This window comes from Thamnophis elegans, chromosome 5 (assembly GCF_009769535.1).
Source record: "Thamnophis elegans isolate rThaEle1 chromosome 5, rThaEle1.pri, whole genome shotgun sequence".
Taxonomy (NCBI): Eukaryota; Metazoa; Chordata; class Lepidosauria; order Squamata; family Colubridae; genus Thamnophis; species Thamnophis elegans.
In genome coordinates, this window is record NC_045545.1 from 55,343,675 (window position 1) to 55,361,691 (window position 18,017).

General features: G+C 38.5%; 1 protein-coding gene across 1 annotated transcript in view; it reads left to right on the plus strand.

Annotated features, from left to right (window-relative positions):
• The window catches only part of RASSF5 (Ras association domain family member 5), an 83,332-nt gene extending 65,970 nt beyond the window's left edge, over positions 1-17,362 (plus strand). Inside the window, 5 exon segments of the mRNA XM_032217525.1 lie at positions 7,182-7,295; positions 11,921-12,218; positions 13,367-13,456; positions 13,459-13,481; positions 14,670-17,362. Of these exon segments, the coding sequence (XP_032073416.1) occupies positions 7,182-7,295; positions 11,921-12,218; positions 13,367-13,456; positions 13,459-13,481; positions 14,670-14,822 (678 nt within the window). The 3' untranslated portion in view covers positions 14,823-17,362.
• Positions 17,363-18,017: the final 655 nt, after the last annotated feature.

The following is an 18,017-nucleotide window of genomic DNA, read 5'->3' on the forward strand; positions in this document are numbered from 1 at the left end:
TAGAATGATAGTGTTTTTTAGAGTAGGGTGATAGTGTTTTTTAAATCATAAAGTTATTAAGCCATTGTAACCCATTGTTGAGTTGGGCAGCCTTAGAAATCAAAGAAATAGAATTTCAGCTGTTTGACACAATCAGTCTACCAAGTTCTGATTATGTATCCAAATAATTTTGTTTTTATTCTGAACCTGAGAGTTTGTTTGCATTAGATTCACAATACAACTTAGCATTTTAAAAAGAGAATAGATTCAGATGGCACAACTTCTTGTTCTAATGGAAAGATGAGGCCTATATGATTCCTTATTCTCACTTTTGTCATTTTTAAAAAAACCAAAAGATCCTAAAACAGTGGTCTCAGGTGGAAATGAATACACATGAATTTTTAATGTGGTATATACATTAAATGTTATATCTATCTGTATATGTATATATTACATCTCAAGATATGCTTGGAAGTGGTATTTATTTTCATCTAATTCCATGCCTCAGGGGATGGTATTGTGCAAATGGCTTTCATGTTAAGAGTTTTAAGAGCAGGTGTCTACGACATCCTGTTTTATCTGTTTGGCAATAAACAGTGAATATACAATAGAAACGTCTGTAGAGTAGAAAAATATGAAGCCTTGTTCACTTAATGTATTTTTGAAAACAAAAATGTCAGTACTGGTTTATATATGTTCAATCAAGCTTAACTTTGAAGTTATAATGGATGCTATTAACTCCCTGGCTGAATCCAAATTTAAGCAAACCTTTTTTGCTCTTGACTAGAAAAAGAAGTTTAAAGCTCTTAGTCTGGATTTTTCAGATGTAATAAATAGAAGGCTGTACAATGGAACTGTTACCTTAATATTATAGGACTCTGATTTTTGCTCTTCACAATTTCCTCCAGATAATGAAGAAGCACGTGATTGTTCATATGCAAGGCAATGCATTTGGTGCTGTACTTATTCCCTTCCACAAAATCTATGCATATTGTGTAAGCAATACAAAAAGGGTTTTATAGTTTTACTCAGCTGGTCACCATTGATGTACTTTAAATATTTGCTGGAAACTATTCTTTGGTTTATTTGTTATCCTTGTGATGTCCTAGTACGCCATAATTCTGATATCATTTTATAAGAAATGAATAATTTGGAAATGTATTTCCAAATACATAACGGAACATATATGGTCTTTTTTTCCATCTTTATTGCATGAATAAAAGATTCAGCAAAGATACAAGGACGGATTCAAATTTGTTTAATTAAGTGGTGATACCATTAATTTAAATGATATCATTAATCTAAATAGACATGACTGTGCCACCAGGCTTTTAATTAATTTTAGAGGTTGGTATAGATAAAGAATAATTAAAGCCCACTGTGAGTCATAGAAATTGTGGTTAAGCAGATAGCAACTTTTAAGAAGTAAGGAGTTCTAGAATTGGAAATACAGTTACAAATTGTGTCCATTCTTTAAAGTTCCAACAAACAATTGGGTCATTGTACCCCACAATAAAGAAAATATGTTTGACAAACATTCGTGGCATAAAACAATTTGTCATAAAGAGATTGCCTTTAAGAAAATAGTACAGCCAATGAATATAACAAATGTAGACAAACCACAATTGTAAAAAAATTTGAATCGCTTTGTTTGGAATTTTGACAAGATGCTATGGGTGCTCTTACAAAATGGCTATCATAGGAGCTTGAGGGTACCAAACACTAATTTCTTAGAGAGAAACTAGTGTGTGTCTCTAGATCAGAGGTGTCAAACTCTATTTCATTGAGGGCTGCATCAGGGTTGTGTTTGACCTTGGGAGCTGGGGTGGGCGTGGCCAGCTTGACATCACTCGTGTCAGGGGCGTCTATGGTGGCCCAAGTGCTCTGCCAGTGAAAACGGGCTCCAGAGCTCCCGCTTTCAGCTGCAATGGCCTCCTGCTGCCCTCTGCCAATGAAAATAGAGCTTTGGGGCTCCCTCCCTGAGCTCCATTTTTGCTGGCAGAGAGCAGCAGGAGGCTGTCTCAGCCAAAAATGGAGCCTGGGAAGGCCGCAAATGGTCCTCCTGAGCTCTTGCTATTTCTAGGGCAGCCCCAAGGGCCAGATCTAAGCATCCTGCAGGCCTGATAAGAACCCCGCCCCAAGGCCTTGAGTTGATACCCATGCTCTAGATCTACTTTAAGATATCCTGTTATCCAGTATGTTCATCTTTTTCCTACTTTCAAATGAATCATTAGATTATGCACCCATTATTTCTCCTAAGAATGCTAAAGAGACTAAGGACTAATAAATACTTTATTAATGAATTAGCAAGTCAGTTTCCTAATTTTATTAAAATTAAAGTTGAATTTTAGCATGCCAAAAAGGTCCTGGGGATGTATTGGCGTTCCCAAACCCAGCCTTAAAGTTTATGAACTTTTCCTCCATCATAAATTGGTTAATTTTTAAATGTCATAAGGTTCTTCGTTAATCTATTTAGCAGTAGAATAGCATGTCTTTTAGAGACTGTTGTAAGTATAAAAGAATCAGGATATTCTCTGATGTTCTCATCATAGTGTGTTCACTCTGTGACCAGACATAAGCCTTCTATTGCACTTTGATTCAACTCAGAGGAAAGCTTGTCACCCTTAAAGATTGCAAGATTTCCTGTTTTCAAAGAGAAATGACAAAAACCTCAATACTTGTTGTCTATGCAATCTCTTTGCTAGTATCTATTTCAAAAATACAAATAGTTTTAGTTGAGATAAGATTCTAAAAGAAAGAAGCTTTAGGATCCTTCACAGTTTTGCAATCTAATTGACCTAAGTCTCTATATAGAAAAGCTAGGGAAATGAATGAAACAAACTCATTTAACATAGCATTATCTTTAGCAGCTGTATTTTCCATTAAGGAGAAACAAAGTATCATATCTTAGTGAATAAAGTCAGTCAATAGATACTTAAAAAATGGAAAATAGAAACATTAAGTGGACTTATTTTACCCTCTTGTAACAGATTACAACACATTCCTAACATAGTAACACATTGCATGTTACTATATTAGGATTTTTCTGCACTTTGGCAAGACTGATGCTGTTTGTGACAAACAATAAGGATTCTGGGAATATCTGAGTTAACCTCTGTATTTTTCTTTATCTTGTGAGTTTTAAAAAATTACTTAGAGCTGTGAACAGAAACAGACGGTATCTTCTCTGAACCTAGGTAGCAGGGTCTAGGTAACTATGGTAGACCTTGGACATTTAGCAAGGTATTTTGTTCTACTCTACTCTACTCCTACTCCTACTCCTACTCCTACTCCTACTCCTACTCCTACTCCTACTCCTACTCTACTCTACTTTACACTTACACTTACTCCTACCCTATTCTGCCTTTGGATGGGGAATTTGACATTATATGTTTCTGTCGTAGTCTATAGTAGTTGGCTGGTGGATCCTGAATAATCTGTGAGTAATAGTTGATGCCTTTGTTGGTTGTTGGCTGAGTTATAAAGCATGTCATTTTTTATTTAATGTTGTTTGCTAACAATGCAACAGTGGAACCATCTGTCAGTAAACACAGAGGTGTAATAAGAATAAATTAATTCCACTCCACATGCAAGTTACCTTGTAAATGACCCCTAGAGAACAATGCCAGAACCACTAAAACTTATATTTATTCAGTTGAAGAATATGATATATTTGGAATCTCAGAGAGAAGAAATTGAAGTGTATATTAACTGCCCATTATTTCCTTGTATTATAAAGCAAAGCAATCTTATGCAGACTTCAACACTCTTCTCATGGTTAAAATTTGCATCAGCTTCTATACTATCTTACCCTCCTTTTTCTGTAGTAAACTGATCTGAGTACCTGAAATTCTAACTAAAGTTTCTTGCTGCATTATGGGTTTTTTAAAAGAACATTTGCTAACATTTCTCAATTTTAGAATACATAGTTGTATTAAGTTAGGTTCAGAGCAGATGCTGCTAAGTCCAGTTTGCCAAAACTGCCTAAACAAATCCCTAAGATTACTTGGTAAGGTTTTTCATAAGTGCCACTGTCTTCTTCCTAGGAGAGAAAGTGAATAAACCCAGGTCACTCAGTTGGCTTTGTGCCTAAGGTGGGACTAGAACTCATGTCTGCCAGTTTCTAGCCTGATGCATGAACCACTATACCAAAGTGACTTTCAATAAAATTCTAGCTACGTGCTTCTAGTGAAAGAAGGAAATGTCAGCATGGTTGATCTCTCCAGCATATTTCTGTTTAGTAAAGTATTGCTCTGCTACTATTGATACATTACTTACTGTTTCAGAGGTCAGTAAAGCTGCTCAGAGTCAACCATGATTGAAAAAGCTCATAAGCCCAGTAGAATAAATAATCAACACTTGGAAAAAACAGATCTAAGTTTTGTTTCTATTCTGTTTTATGATATCACCATGCTACTTTCATTCCTCTTCAGCTTCTACAAGTCCCAGACAGAATCATCAATGTTTATGATGTTAAATTTTAAAACATGTGCATGCCTTCAAGTTGCCAAGCCCTATTTAAATCATATTGCAATGAATAGTACAGCATAATAATACGAATTTCTGCTTCAAAATTGTGCTTTATTTAATAGGGAATGCCTATTCTTAGGGCTTGAATTTAAGAACAGATTCATTACAAGAGAAAGAGGGTGAGAGACAGAAGAGGAGAGAGAAGGGAGAAGGAGAGAGAAAGTGATAGAAGAATGGAAAAGAGGAGAGAGAAGGGAGAAGGAGAGAGAAGGAGAAGGAGAGAGAAAGTGATAGAAGAATGGAAAAGAAGGAGAAGAGAGACAAAGAGAAAGAGGATGAGAGAGACAGAGAGAGAAGAGAGGAAGAGGAAAGAGTAAGAGAGAGCATCTCATTTCAAACCTGAGGTGAAAATATTCTCTTTGATTGGTAATTTTATTTGTCCATTTACTATCCAATATTCTCATTTCTCTTAAGTTCATCAAGAATTCCCTTCTTTTTATTGAATTTATCACAATACCTTGAGAACAACTTTTTCAGCATAGCTTTACAGCTATTTAAAATATATAGTAATTTAGGTCAGGTTTTCAGAACATTAGTCTATTTATGTCACTAAGTGCAAAGTGGCTTCCCTTTTTGTAATTGCTTATTGCCTGCTTAATTTTCTACCTACATTTTTGATAACTGATATTCACTGTTGACCCAAGAAGCCCATCGTAGAAGAAACCCTCCCTATGAACTTTAAGTCACTAATGCAAAGAAACAGAATTCAGAAAGTTGGCTTCCCTTTTTGGTAATTTGCCTATTGCAAATGGCAAATCCAAGCAACCGCTGCTGGAAGCCCTTCCCATTCCTTCTCCCAACCCCCACACACCCCTTCTCTCAGCTACTTTCTGCCTTGTGATTGCTGTCTCCAGGCTGGCTCTCCTCATCTATTATCGTGGAAGGTGTCTCAAAAAAAAACCACTGCGCGGCGCCGCGCACCCACGCAGATTAGAGGGAACATTGATTGGAAGGCACTTGGTTGGAGAGAACTGATTTGAAGTATATGTAGTGATGGATATTGAAGCCATTGTGCATGGTTTTCTTTTCAACTCCTGAATGAGTGAAGATAATATATTGGAAGCAAAAAGAAGATAATTTTTGTTTTACAATTTTATCACTTGTGTTGTCCCATCTAGATAAGAACCTCACAATTTGATTTTAAAAAACAAAGAAAAAATAATCAGCTATATTCAGGATAACGTAATTTGACTGCATCTGAAGGATGAGTGTAATCTTTGGGAATCTTTTGGGTTATAAAAGAGAAGTCCTCAGAAAGGTGAAGGAAAGATTTGACAACTTGTGAGCTTAGGAATAGATAAGATGGAGGATAGTATCTCTCCTATTCTAAAGCTCAGCAATTTGTTACAATTTGTTCTTTAGAAACACAAGGGAATAGTAGTAATGCACCTAACCTTCTCATATCTGATATTGATTTTTAGGTTATAATGATATCATGAAATTAGTCTACTTCCTCTTCCATTTCACTGCACAACATGAACAATACATGTACATTTCTTTTGTGATTATTTGCTACACTAAAATATAAGATGCTAGAAATAAACTTGTTGGTGGAAAGGGAGGTGGAAACTATGCAGGACAGAAAAAGTTAGGAATCTTTTAGGTTAATAAGCAGTACTGGGAATACTTGGCTCAATGTGAACCTGTCCGGGGACATGTGTGGCACATTGTATCAACTATTACATATCAGGTTATGGATATGCTTTTTTACAGGACAGCAGTTATTCTCATCTGGGGAGGACTTCACCATCTGCTGCATGATTGTGACTGACAGTGCAGACAGTCTGAAATAAAGTTTTTGACTGGTCTAGTGTGTAGAATGTTTCATAATGAATCTAGAAGCGCTGAGCAGTGTACATTTTGCAGTAATGTTCTTAGTCATCATGGTTATCAGAAAGTTCTGAAAAATATATGACCAAAGCTAAAAAAACATCCTATACAAAAGGCTTAGGGTAAACAACTGTAAGTTGATTTTGAATTAAGAATCTATTGTTTCCAATTTATCCATTAAATATATCTGCTCAAGTAGGCAATTCTTTGCCATGATTTTAGGAATAGATTCTCAAAGCTACAAGCTGTTGCCCCTTTTAGCTACAGTTAATAGTAGTGTGGGTCTTCTGCACATGCCCTGAGTGCTCTGTCATATAATGTGCCATCTCCTCCAAAATATGGCTTCCCCAACAACTTCAGAAGATTACCCATCAGAGACCTGAGACTTACAGAGGGTATCATATTTGTTTATGAATTGTCTCCAATGCAGAAGTCTTTCTGAATGTTTCCAGAATTTCCTGAAATTTGCATTGTTGAAACTTAAAAACAAACTGGCATTAAATCAAGACGTAGGTCAAAGCTGATTTTGGCAATAAGTGAAACAAGTGAAGCATGCTTATTATAAAAGTCATTACTATCAGCCAGCAAAAAATTTTAATTTACTGTGGCTTTGCAGAATGGCATAATATATCGCTCCTGGCTGTCAAATGGTTGCCACCTTGTTTTAACTAATGTCATCTTACAACTGCAATGGAGTATCCTGCATTATGAAGATCAGATATTAGCTTGGTAGAATGTGTGTTGGTGCTAGGCTTGGTTATCTTTTGTTTGTTATTAAACTTATTATATCATCATCTAGCAAGTTTGCTTGTCTCAGTATTGCTTGTTATCTTTTGTTTTAGAATGTAACAAAGACAGTGGAAGAAGCAAAACCCAAACCACCTACTATCCAAGAGCTGAAAGAGATGATTAGCAATTACAACTCAAAAGTCAACAATTGCTTGCTGATGAAACTGGTTGGTATTGCAATTCTGGATATTTCCTACTTTTGTTGTGGTGGCTCTTAAAACTATTTTCCCTTTCAGCATTTTTGATGGGAAGCTTGCTTAAGTTCTGAAGGGAACCCATCTGTCTACTACTCTAGGATCTACAGAAAAAGGTGGACATCTCCATCTTTAATAATTGAAATAACAACTAAATCATGTCTTCTGTTAATTGGCATTGTCTATAAAAAGAATGGCTATGTTTACTATGCTGTGCAATAATTTGGATTCAAGGTGAAACAAATGAGTGTTCAACATATCTTTTCAATTTCTTCTTCAACCAAATGGCTCTTTTCCTGAGATCACCCTGTAGTGCAGGAGCAGCTGTAGAGTATCATGAAAAAGTGTGGTAGCTTTAAGGAGTGCTGTGTATAACCTTGCACCCTTTGAACCACATTTTGCCTTCAAGTATGAAGTGTTGCACAGTCCTAATGTTTACTTTCTAAGATTTTGATAAGAATGGCCAGAGCAGTTGAACTATCTAAAGTAAAAGTGCTGGTGTTTTATGGATGACTATTAAGTAAATGATTGTCAAAAACAGCTTTTCTCATACCTTTGCTCCCTTCTCCTTTTGGAGCTTTCAGTCACATGATAATGGTTGTTTGCATGTCTTGTATTTGGATTTTCTGTTCTTTCGTGGATCCCTTATATGATGTACAACCCAGATAGGCCTTTGGTTAGGATTCTGCTACTCTGCAACAGAACATAGCAGGAGGCCACCTTATTGAGGAACTCAGACAGGTTTTAAATAAAACAATATTTGTAGTTGTAGTTGTAGTTGAGTTTATTTATAGGCCGCCCTTTTCCCTGAGGGGACTCAGGGCAGCTAACAACTTGTATGGGAGGGGAAACATACAATAACATAAAACACAATGTATAATTAAAATCAAGCAACATTCATTCAACATTCGGGTGGGGGTGGATTATGCTCTTTACCCCCAGGCCTGGCGGGATAGCCAGATCTTGAGGGCTGTGCGGAAGGTCTGAAGGGTGGTGAGGGTACGAATCTCCACGGGGAGATCGTTCCAGAGGGTCGGAGCTGCTACTGAAAAGGCTCTCCTCCGCGTAGTTGCCAGCCGGCACTGGCTGGCAGATGGCACTCGGAGGAGGCCTAATCTGTGAGATCTTATGGGTCGAGAGGAGGTGATTGGCAGGAGGCGGTCTCCCAAGTACGCAGATCCACTACCATGAAGGGCTTTGTAGGTAGTAAGAAGCACCTTGAAGCGCACACGGAGATCAACAGGTAGCCAGTGCAGCTCGTGGAGGATAGGTGTTATGTGGGTGAACCGAGGTGCACCCACAATCACTCGCGCGGCCGCATTCTGGACTAGCTGAAGCCGCCGGATGCTCTTCAAGGGCAGCCCCATGTAGAGCACGTTGCAGTATTCCAGCCTAGAGGTCACGAGGGCGCGAGTGACTGTTTGTGAGAGCCTCCCCGATTCAGGTAGGGTCGCAACTGGCGCACCAGGCGAACCTGGGCAAATGCCCCCCTGGTCACAGCCGACAGGTGGTAATCAAAGGTCAGCTGTGGATCCAGGAGGACTCCCAAGTTGCGAACCCTGTCTGAGGGGTGTAAAATTTGGCCCCCCAGCCTGAGCGATGGAACACTAACCAAATTTTTGGGAGGGAAACACAACAGCCACTCGGTCTTTTCTGGGTTTGAGTACAAGCTTGTTAGCCCTCATCCAGTCCCTGACGGCCTCAAGACCCTGGTTCATCACGTCCACCGCTTCATTGAGTTGGCACGGGGCGGACAGATACAGCTGCGTATCATCCGCATATTGGTGGTATCTTATCCCGTGCCTCCGAATGATCTCGCCCAGCGGTTTCATGTAGATGTTAAATAGTACGGGGGACAGGACTGACCCCTGCGGCACCCCATATGTTAGGGGCCTCATGGTCGATCTCTGTCCCCCGACCAACACCGACTGCGACCTGTCCGAGAGGTAGGAGGAGAACCACTGCAAAACAGTGCCTCCCACCCCCACCTCCCGCAGTCGTCGCAGAAGGATACCATGGTCGATGGTATCGAAAGCCGCCGAGAGGTCAAGGAGAACCAAGATGGAGGTGTGGCCTCCATCCCTGGCTCTCCAGAGATCATCGGTCAATGCGACCAAAGCGGTTTCTGTGCTGTAACTAGGTCTGAAGCCGGACTGGAAGGGGTCCAGGTAATCGGCTTCCTCCAAGGACCGCTGGAGCTGGTAGGCCACCACCTTCTCAACAACCTCCCAATAAAGGGGAGGTTGGAGACTGGACGGTAGTTGTTAAGTACGGCTGGATCCAAAGATGGTTTCTTCAGGAGGGGTCTCACCACCGCCGTTTTAAGTGCGGCGGGGAAGTGCCCCTCCCGAAGCGAGGCGGTAATAACCGCTTGGATCCAGCCCCGTGTCACCTCCCTGCTGTTAGCAACCAGCCAGGAGGGACACGGGTCCAGTACACAGGTGGAGGCACTCACAGCCCTCATGGCCTTGTCCACGTCCCCGGGGGTAACATTTGTTGTTTATATCTGGACCAAATAGTTTTCATCTGGATTAAAAAGCACTAGTTCCATTCCCCAAGGTTAAGCTATCTCACAGGGTTGTGGTATGAGAAAACAGGATGCAAGGAAGATAAATAGGCATGAATTCTTGCTTTAGCAGAGAATTGGCTATAATTCTAACATTGAGTCTATGTTCCCATGGCACTGATGTAACTGAAAATCTGTAAGATTGGTACACAGTTTATTAGCACAAATGGGCAATTTTGGCAGGGATCCACTTTTAAAGATCTGGTTTATTTACTTTTTAAATCATGGTTTGGAGGAATTCTGATTAAAGCATGATTTTTAAGAGATTGATCCCAAGGAAAAACACTATTTGAACTGAGGAGGGTTTAGAGCAGACGTGGGTTCCTACCGGTTCGGACTGGTTCGGCCATGTAGGTAGTAATTTGACCTGCCACGCACTCGAACCTATGGCACCACCATCTTGCTTTTTGCTTCTGCGCACGCACAGCATTTTTTTAGTACTGTGTATGCACGCATAGCATGCATCAAGCACGTGCACGCAGCGCCTCCCTGAGCAAACCGGCAGTAGTAGCAGCCGGAATCCACCCCTGGTTTGGAGGTATCTCTGTATGAGCTGAAGTTTCCTCAACCTGTCATTTAAGTATTTTAAGCCATATAGCAGCTGTGGGGTGACTGAAGCCAATTTAAGTCTTGCAAACATTCTGTAATGTCTGCGCAAATGTTCTCTGAATATTAACTAATGATTTTACCAAAATAGCTATGCCTGTATTATTTTAGATATTTGAATTGAGACAAATCCAACTCCTCACTTTGCAAAGTGGTTCAACATCTGTCTCAGTTGCATTTATGGATGAAGAACATGTTTTCCACCACAGAATAAGTATCAGCCAAAGTGCAGAGAGCTGATAATTTCCCCTTTAGTGTGCATTCTTCAGTATGTATAAGGACCATCATAGACAAATCCATTTGGGGATAACTTTCAAATTAACTGGATAATTTACTTATTTATTTAAATACTTGCATTCTGTCTTTCTAAAGAAAACAACTTGCCACAAAGCATTGCGTGGCTTAAAATACCCCAAAGAATTAGAAGAACACTGCAGCCAAATAGCAGATTTGCAAGTATGAATCATTGACATTGACTCTCCCAGCCACTGGAATTCTGTGGCTTGACCTTGCTGCCTTTCTAAAGTTGCCAGCTCCTAAAACTGAAACTGCAGTGAAGTTAAAGGGCTGCATTCCTTTGCACATCACCTTCCCTCCCCCCCCCCAAAAATCAGCTGTAGAAACAATGCAGTATCAAAAGAACTGGAGCAAGTGAAATAAATGAACCAAGTATTTACATCTTGATTCTAAAAAGAAAATTAAAAATGGTACCTAGAAGAATCAAAACCATGGCTGGACCAGGCTTTAGAATTGCAGTTCATGTATTGAAACCAGAAAATTGCACTGATTTTAGTGGATCTTCAAGTATAATATGAATGAATTCAATCAATGAAAAGTGCTAATTAGGAAAGAAAAGGGTAGTGAAACTGGGTATGTCTTAGTAAAGACTGTAGGCTGAATGAAGTAGTACTAACAAGTCTTCCCATTCATAAAAAGAGATTCAATTCAGCAGAATTTTAATCTGGTTTTCAATGTCCTTGCCAAGGCTGTCCTTCAACCTGATTATAGACTTTCCATTTAAATAAAGAAATAAACAAAGTAATTGCCTATTCCTAGGAAGGGACGTTCTTATCTTCAGAGCAGTAATGCTAAAGACGGGGATGTTATGTATAAATTTTTAAAAAGCTAAAGTGTTGATTAGAATGATTATTTTTATACTTTATTTCTCTCATACATTGAAACTGCTTGGAACAACCAGAGAATATTTGTGAAAATGTTTCAGAAAGTGAATATATGTCATTATATGTGGAGCTTCCAGGATATTACATAGCTGGAGTACATTAGTTTTAGAAGTTGCTTGCAAAAACTTTCAGATTTTCTTTAGAAAAATAATCTGAATTGCTTCTTCCAAGTCATTTAGTAAATAGAGATCACAGAAAAGGTAATCTGCCTTTAACTATTTTTTTTTCATTTTTCCAACCCCCAGAATGATGATGGCACTTATACCGGTTTCATTAAAGTGCACCTAAAACTGAGGCGTCCTGTGACAGTCCCAGCAGGGATTAGGCCACCATCTATTCATGACGCTCTCAAGGAAGTCAACTTAGCTAACATGACAGAGAAAAGAACATCATTCTATCTACCCTTGGATGCCATCAAACAGTTACATATCAGCAGCACAACAACTGTGAGTGAGGTGATACAGGGACTTCTGAAGAAATTTATGGTGGTGGACAACCCACAGAAATTTGCACTTTTCAAGCAGATGCAGAAAGATGGTCAAGGTGAGAAAGATACAGAATAACTATTGCAAAGAGCTTTCAGTTAAAATTATATCAAAATTATAAATGGAGATGTTTTAGACAAGGGGTCAAGCATTGCTGGGTTAGATGATCAATAACTGCATCCATTAAAAATACAGAATTTTGATTTAGAATCATAGAACTGGCGTGGGCTATTTAAACTGAACCTATAAATTGAATCTAGCCCTTCGGAACTAAAATTAAAGCGTGCCAAAAGGGAATGAATTACAACTTCACATCAATGGCTTCAGTGCCAAACCACTCGTTATACTTCTTTATTTTTACTAATATTCAATAGGAATCTCTTTCCTGAAGCTTGAATATTGAGAATCTCTCTCAGCCTTCTTTTCTAAAGGCAAAGTATTTCCAATTGCTTCAATTTCACTTCATAAACAATGGTAATTTTCATTGTTCTTCTCTGATTCAGGTCTATTTTGTCTGAGTCCTTAATATACGATATCTGGAAGGAGGTCTGAATGTGATGCAAAACTAAGCTAAGCTCACTGGCTGTTTTGTAGTTACTTTAGACTGCAAATTTATTTTCGATTTGTAATCAACTAATATTCCAAAATCTTTTCACAAATATTACTGTCAAACCAGATATCCTCCATCTTACATTCGTTTTATAATTGCATTGTTTTCAGTTGTTGCCGTTAATTCAAATTTAGTTATTATCTGTTCACTTCTCTAACCTATAAATATCACTTTAAATTTTATTTCTGTTTTTTGTTTGTGTTATCTGTATATTAGTAAGCATTCCTTCCCTCTCTACCTCCTGTTAAAAAAAAAAGAATACAAGACTGATGACTGAACCCCATGGTTCTCCACTTATACCTCTCTGCAATTCTTTAACCCAGAGTTGTTTTCTTCCCTATGATGGCTTTCCGTAAGGGTAAACAGTAGGTGTTCATGTCCATTTTTGAAGAATTAACAATACATGTTTGAAATTGCTGTAAAGGAAGGAAGAGCTGAAGATCTTTAATTAGCAGCAGTTGCAGCCTTTTCTATTCATTCTCCTAGTGGATCTGTGCATAGGCCTGGCTATAATTACATGTGCAAACCTGAAGAAATTTGCATTTTCTTTTCACTTAAAAGATCCTAAGTGATTTTTGTTGCCTTATCTTTTGCAGTTCTTTCCCAGAAGCTTCCAGTCACAGAATGTCCTTTGTACCTCCGGCTCCTAGCGGGCCCTGACACGGATATTCTGGATTTTGTGTTGAAGGAAATGAAACGGGAGAAGTTGAGGTAGGTCTGATTGCTGTATAGTTTTTGTTATTATTCCTAACTTACAAAGACGCACAAAAATAGAACCACGTTACACAAGCAGTGATTTGAATCTATAGAAGAGCAACTGAGTGGGTGGAAAAGCAGCTGTTCCATCTTAATAGTTCTTATAATAAACATAATTAGATACTTGTGCTCTAGAATAAGTATAATTTTGAAACAAATACAGAAGCAAAGGGCAATTCATACCTCATTGAATTACCTTTTAAAAATATTAAACATGATTAATAAAGTTTAATTATACAGGACAAAATAACCTTCTTGCAGAGTCCTGGTGTTTAAAATCTAGCTATATAAAAAATGTTCAGGCTTCAGAACACAGATTAACCAGGCACCAATGAAGACATTCTTCTGTGTTTCAGAAGTACAGGACTAAGAAATAAAGGACCAAGCTCTGAGTCATAGGAATGATTTCCAAACTAAAAATAAGCCAGTCTTTCAAACCTTGGAAATAATAGTTAAAATGCATTTCTTAAAATTTGAATTGTTTGGAAGTTCTTAGTGGAGAATTTCTTTCAAGATAATTGTAATAGCATGGCTGATGATGAACGAAGTCATCTTTCCTTCCGATAAGCCCTCTGGGTTTATAGATAATACTATTACTCATAGTAATGAGTGATTTATCTTGCTGACATCTGTCTCTCAGAGAGTATGTCAACTGACACCCTCCCACAATTCCAGTGTGCAACAGGCAGAGGGCTCAAACTTTATTTTTTTTTTTTAAATGTCTCAAATCCTTTTTATTGTTAACTACCCAGCAGGTAAATTTTTCAATTTTCAATGTCAGTTATGAACTAGAACCCAGCTGTCTGCCCAACCTTCTTTGAATTTCAGCCCAAAATAATGACAAAACAAGTAGCTATATTCTACAAAATCACCCTTGGCAGACATGGGCCTTTTTGTGGTTGAAAGATAGAAAACCATGTATAATCTTTCCTATGGGTAGTTTCTCTTATTTACCCTGATAGTTTCAGAGTAGCAAGCTCATGATTTGAGGGAAAATAGGATTACAAAGGATTCATTATTTTGGGATGGGGTTATATTCTGGCAAATTAAACTTGTTACAACTGACATTTTTCACAGGTTACAATAGCATATCCCCGCTCCCCCCTGCCAGTTTAAAGCCTCTCTGTCTGTTTACTTCTTTAGTGGGACAACTTCTCCATTCCAGAGCTACAGAATTTTCTCGTAATACTAGAAAGAGAAGAAAAAGACAAAATCCAGCAAGTGCAAAAAAGATACAGCAAGTTTAAACAAAGACTGCAAGAGGCCTTGAAGGAAGCCAATGGGAAGCCCGGATAACCAAGTTTGGCTAGTAAAAAAACTCAATTTTAGAGTCTAAATAATGAGATATATTTAAAAGAAATAAAAACAAAACCGAACAACAACTTTTTCTTTCTCAGGACACTTTTCAGTTTGGTTGTAATCCAAGCTTTGCTTAGAACTGGTAGTTACAGAAAGGGAAACTGACCCTCTAGTACCAGAAGTGGTGGCTGCTTTTCCTTCTCCATGGTCGTACTGCCTGGAAGCTCTGCAATGATGCTGAATGTCTACTTTATTGGTTGGTTTATTGTACACATGTTAAGGCTGGACTGAAATGGCTATCTCCCCTTCCTGCCATCCTGATACCTCACCTGTGGATTTGTGTTATGTGCAGTAGACATGTTTAGTAAATGCGTTCTCTGTGGTCAACTCATCCACATAACCATCGGCAAACAGAAGAACCTTAGTCTGAAATAAGTGAGACACATTATAAAAATGCCAAACGTATTGTTGCACAAGAAAAGCGAACTGAGCAATTGCCAAGGAAGTGGCAGAATATCGGCATGACTTCAGGAATGGCTCTGGACAAGAGAAAGAGTACGTTTCTGAGAGGGAAAAAAAATCTCTTTGATTTTAGGATTCTGATATAAATAGAGTGTAGCATAGCCCTTCTGTTGGAACCCCTTTTACCCTAATGCGGAACAAGTTCTGAAGGCTTTGGCAGCTGATTGTTATATTTACCTTTATTAATATATGTTGGAAGCATTAGTCACATGTTATCCTAGAATTTATGTGAAGCTTCTGAAAGGAAATAATCTTGGGTGCTATTGATACTCAATGAGTTGCAATTTGCAACTGCTCAGCTTACTGGCTCTTTCACTTTGCAGGGTCATGTCACCTGATTAAAGGTGTAAGTTCCAAATAGCTGGCTGCTCCATTTGTTTTGGAAACCTGAACTGGAGAAATAAAAAGTAAATGTGACAACAGAAGAAATATTATGAGAAATGGGCAATGCGTTTGAAAACATGGGCATTGTATAACTTCTTATAGTTATACAGAATTTCCTGTTTGACTGAATGCTTCTGATGTAGTTGCAGGTGTATGGGAACAACTTCTGAAAGATGATCTCCTGTATTTGGAACCCGACTCTGAATTATGCACACACTTACAATAGGGAGGGATAAATTGGGAATATATATGGCAACTTTGGGGTAGTCAGGCACAGCTTACAAATGTATTGGATTGTCTCGCATTGGAGCAGCTGGTATGACTGGCTGCAGTTTGCTAGATGATGTAGGATATGAGGCATTGTTCTCCTGTTTATAAGATTGGTTGAGACAAATGATTTTATATTTTTCCTTCCCCACCCTTTTCTGTGTGTAGTTTCAACAAGAGTTCATTGAGTCAAACTAGGTTTCATGTATTTCCCCTTTAAGGGCTAGCTCAAGCATGCACTTAACCCAGCGTGTAACTCTTGTCTCGGCTGACTGAGCAAACTCCAGGCTCCCTTTCCTTGCTTTGCAAATACTAGCCTGTTGTTTAAAACAAACAAGAACATTTTTCTTACAATAATTTGATAATTAAGCCAGTACCAAGACTCTGATTTTATTAGGCCAAGAGTTTATCTGTTGTCAGAACCTGACAAGCCTTCTTTGAAGATTCTTTAAGCATATTGGGAGGGGGGCATATGAAGGGAAAAAGATATTTCCAGCTCTGGCATTGCAGGGTTATGTATAGAGGTGTACCTTGCAATTAAAAGAAATTAAATGAAACAGGAAAAGCAAGGAGCAAATTTAACTAGTTCATGCTGAAGCAAAGCTACACACAAACTTCCTCAGGACTGTAGAAATGGTTGATGAAACAAAAAATGTGAAACCCCAGGAGTTTTTCATGTCTGCATAGTTGAGAAAAGGAAGAGTGAAGCCAGTTTCGTTAAGTCATTAAAGATCTTCTCTCCAAGAGGGATATTATATATACTGTTTTGTTTTCATCAAAGAGGGAGGAAAACTGTCTCCTGCTCTTCCCTTTGGCATGTCTTGAACATTTCTATAGAAGGCATGGCTTCTTATGCAATTGATGTTAATGCTGCTGACTAAGCCTCCTGTATATAGGCAGGTGGTTGTTTTTTTTTTAAATATTATATAGCTAGGGGCATTAAGCTGAGGAAAAAGAAGATGAAGCTTAGATTGGGAGAGAATGCAGAGCCATTTGATCTGTGGTAGAACAGAAGCCTTAGATGTGGAGGCCCCTACTTAAAAAGCGCAGACTACTGCTAGCAGTGCCTTTGTTTAGTATATTATGTTGCTTGCATCTGTTTGTGTGTGTGAGTGTCTATTTTTGTTCAGAATGGTCAGCTACAAACACATTTATAGTCTGTATAGAATGGAATTAGTGAAAGTGTTTATGTGGGCAAAGTAAATACATTTTTGCAATGCTGTAACTTATTTTTACTACTGTTTCAGCCCTGTAACTTTTTTAAATGTCACCATCTGACTTTTTTTAAGTTCCTTCTCAATTTGGTTATATGATGCAAACTGTGTAAGAAACTATTAAAAATAAAGGATATCTGATATAAAGAATGAGCTCTTCCCTCTTAACTCTTTTATGTTAGGTTCACTTAACATTATACACGTTATTATTTTCTACTTCACTGACTCACTATTCTTAATAGGCAAAGGATCTTGAACTTCCTCTCTCCCAGTGTGATTACCAACATAAATTTTTTAGACTTTATTTTTCTATGCAGCTTATCTATTTGATACCATTTCCTTTTGATTTATCCTATATATTCAGCATTTCATCTACCTCTGTATGAGCAGGAAACACATTCCAATAAATCACACAATTTAGATGAACATAAACGCACACTCTGCATTCCATTTGAGTTCATACTTCAGCCACTGCATGTTGGTCAAGAGTTATTCCACAGAGCTATTTCGTAGCCATGTAGGAGAGAGAGAAAAATAATGGTCTAAAAGCTGGTATGATTCAGTTAAAGTGGTGAATTGGGAAGATCCAATTTCAAGTCCACCGTCATAATGGAAGCCAGGCCAATCGCACTCTCTCAGGTTTAGATACTGCCCAGCTCTTGTGGGAAACAGCTTGAGTACCTAAAGCAGTGATGGCTAACCTTTTTGGTGCTAAGTGCCCAAACCGTGTATGTGCACAACTTCAAAATGCAATGCGAGCACCCCCTAGCGCATGCGCAAGCATCCCCCACACATGGGCCCTTTT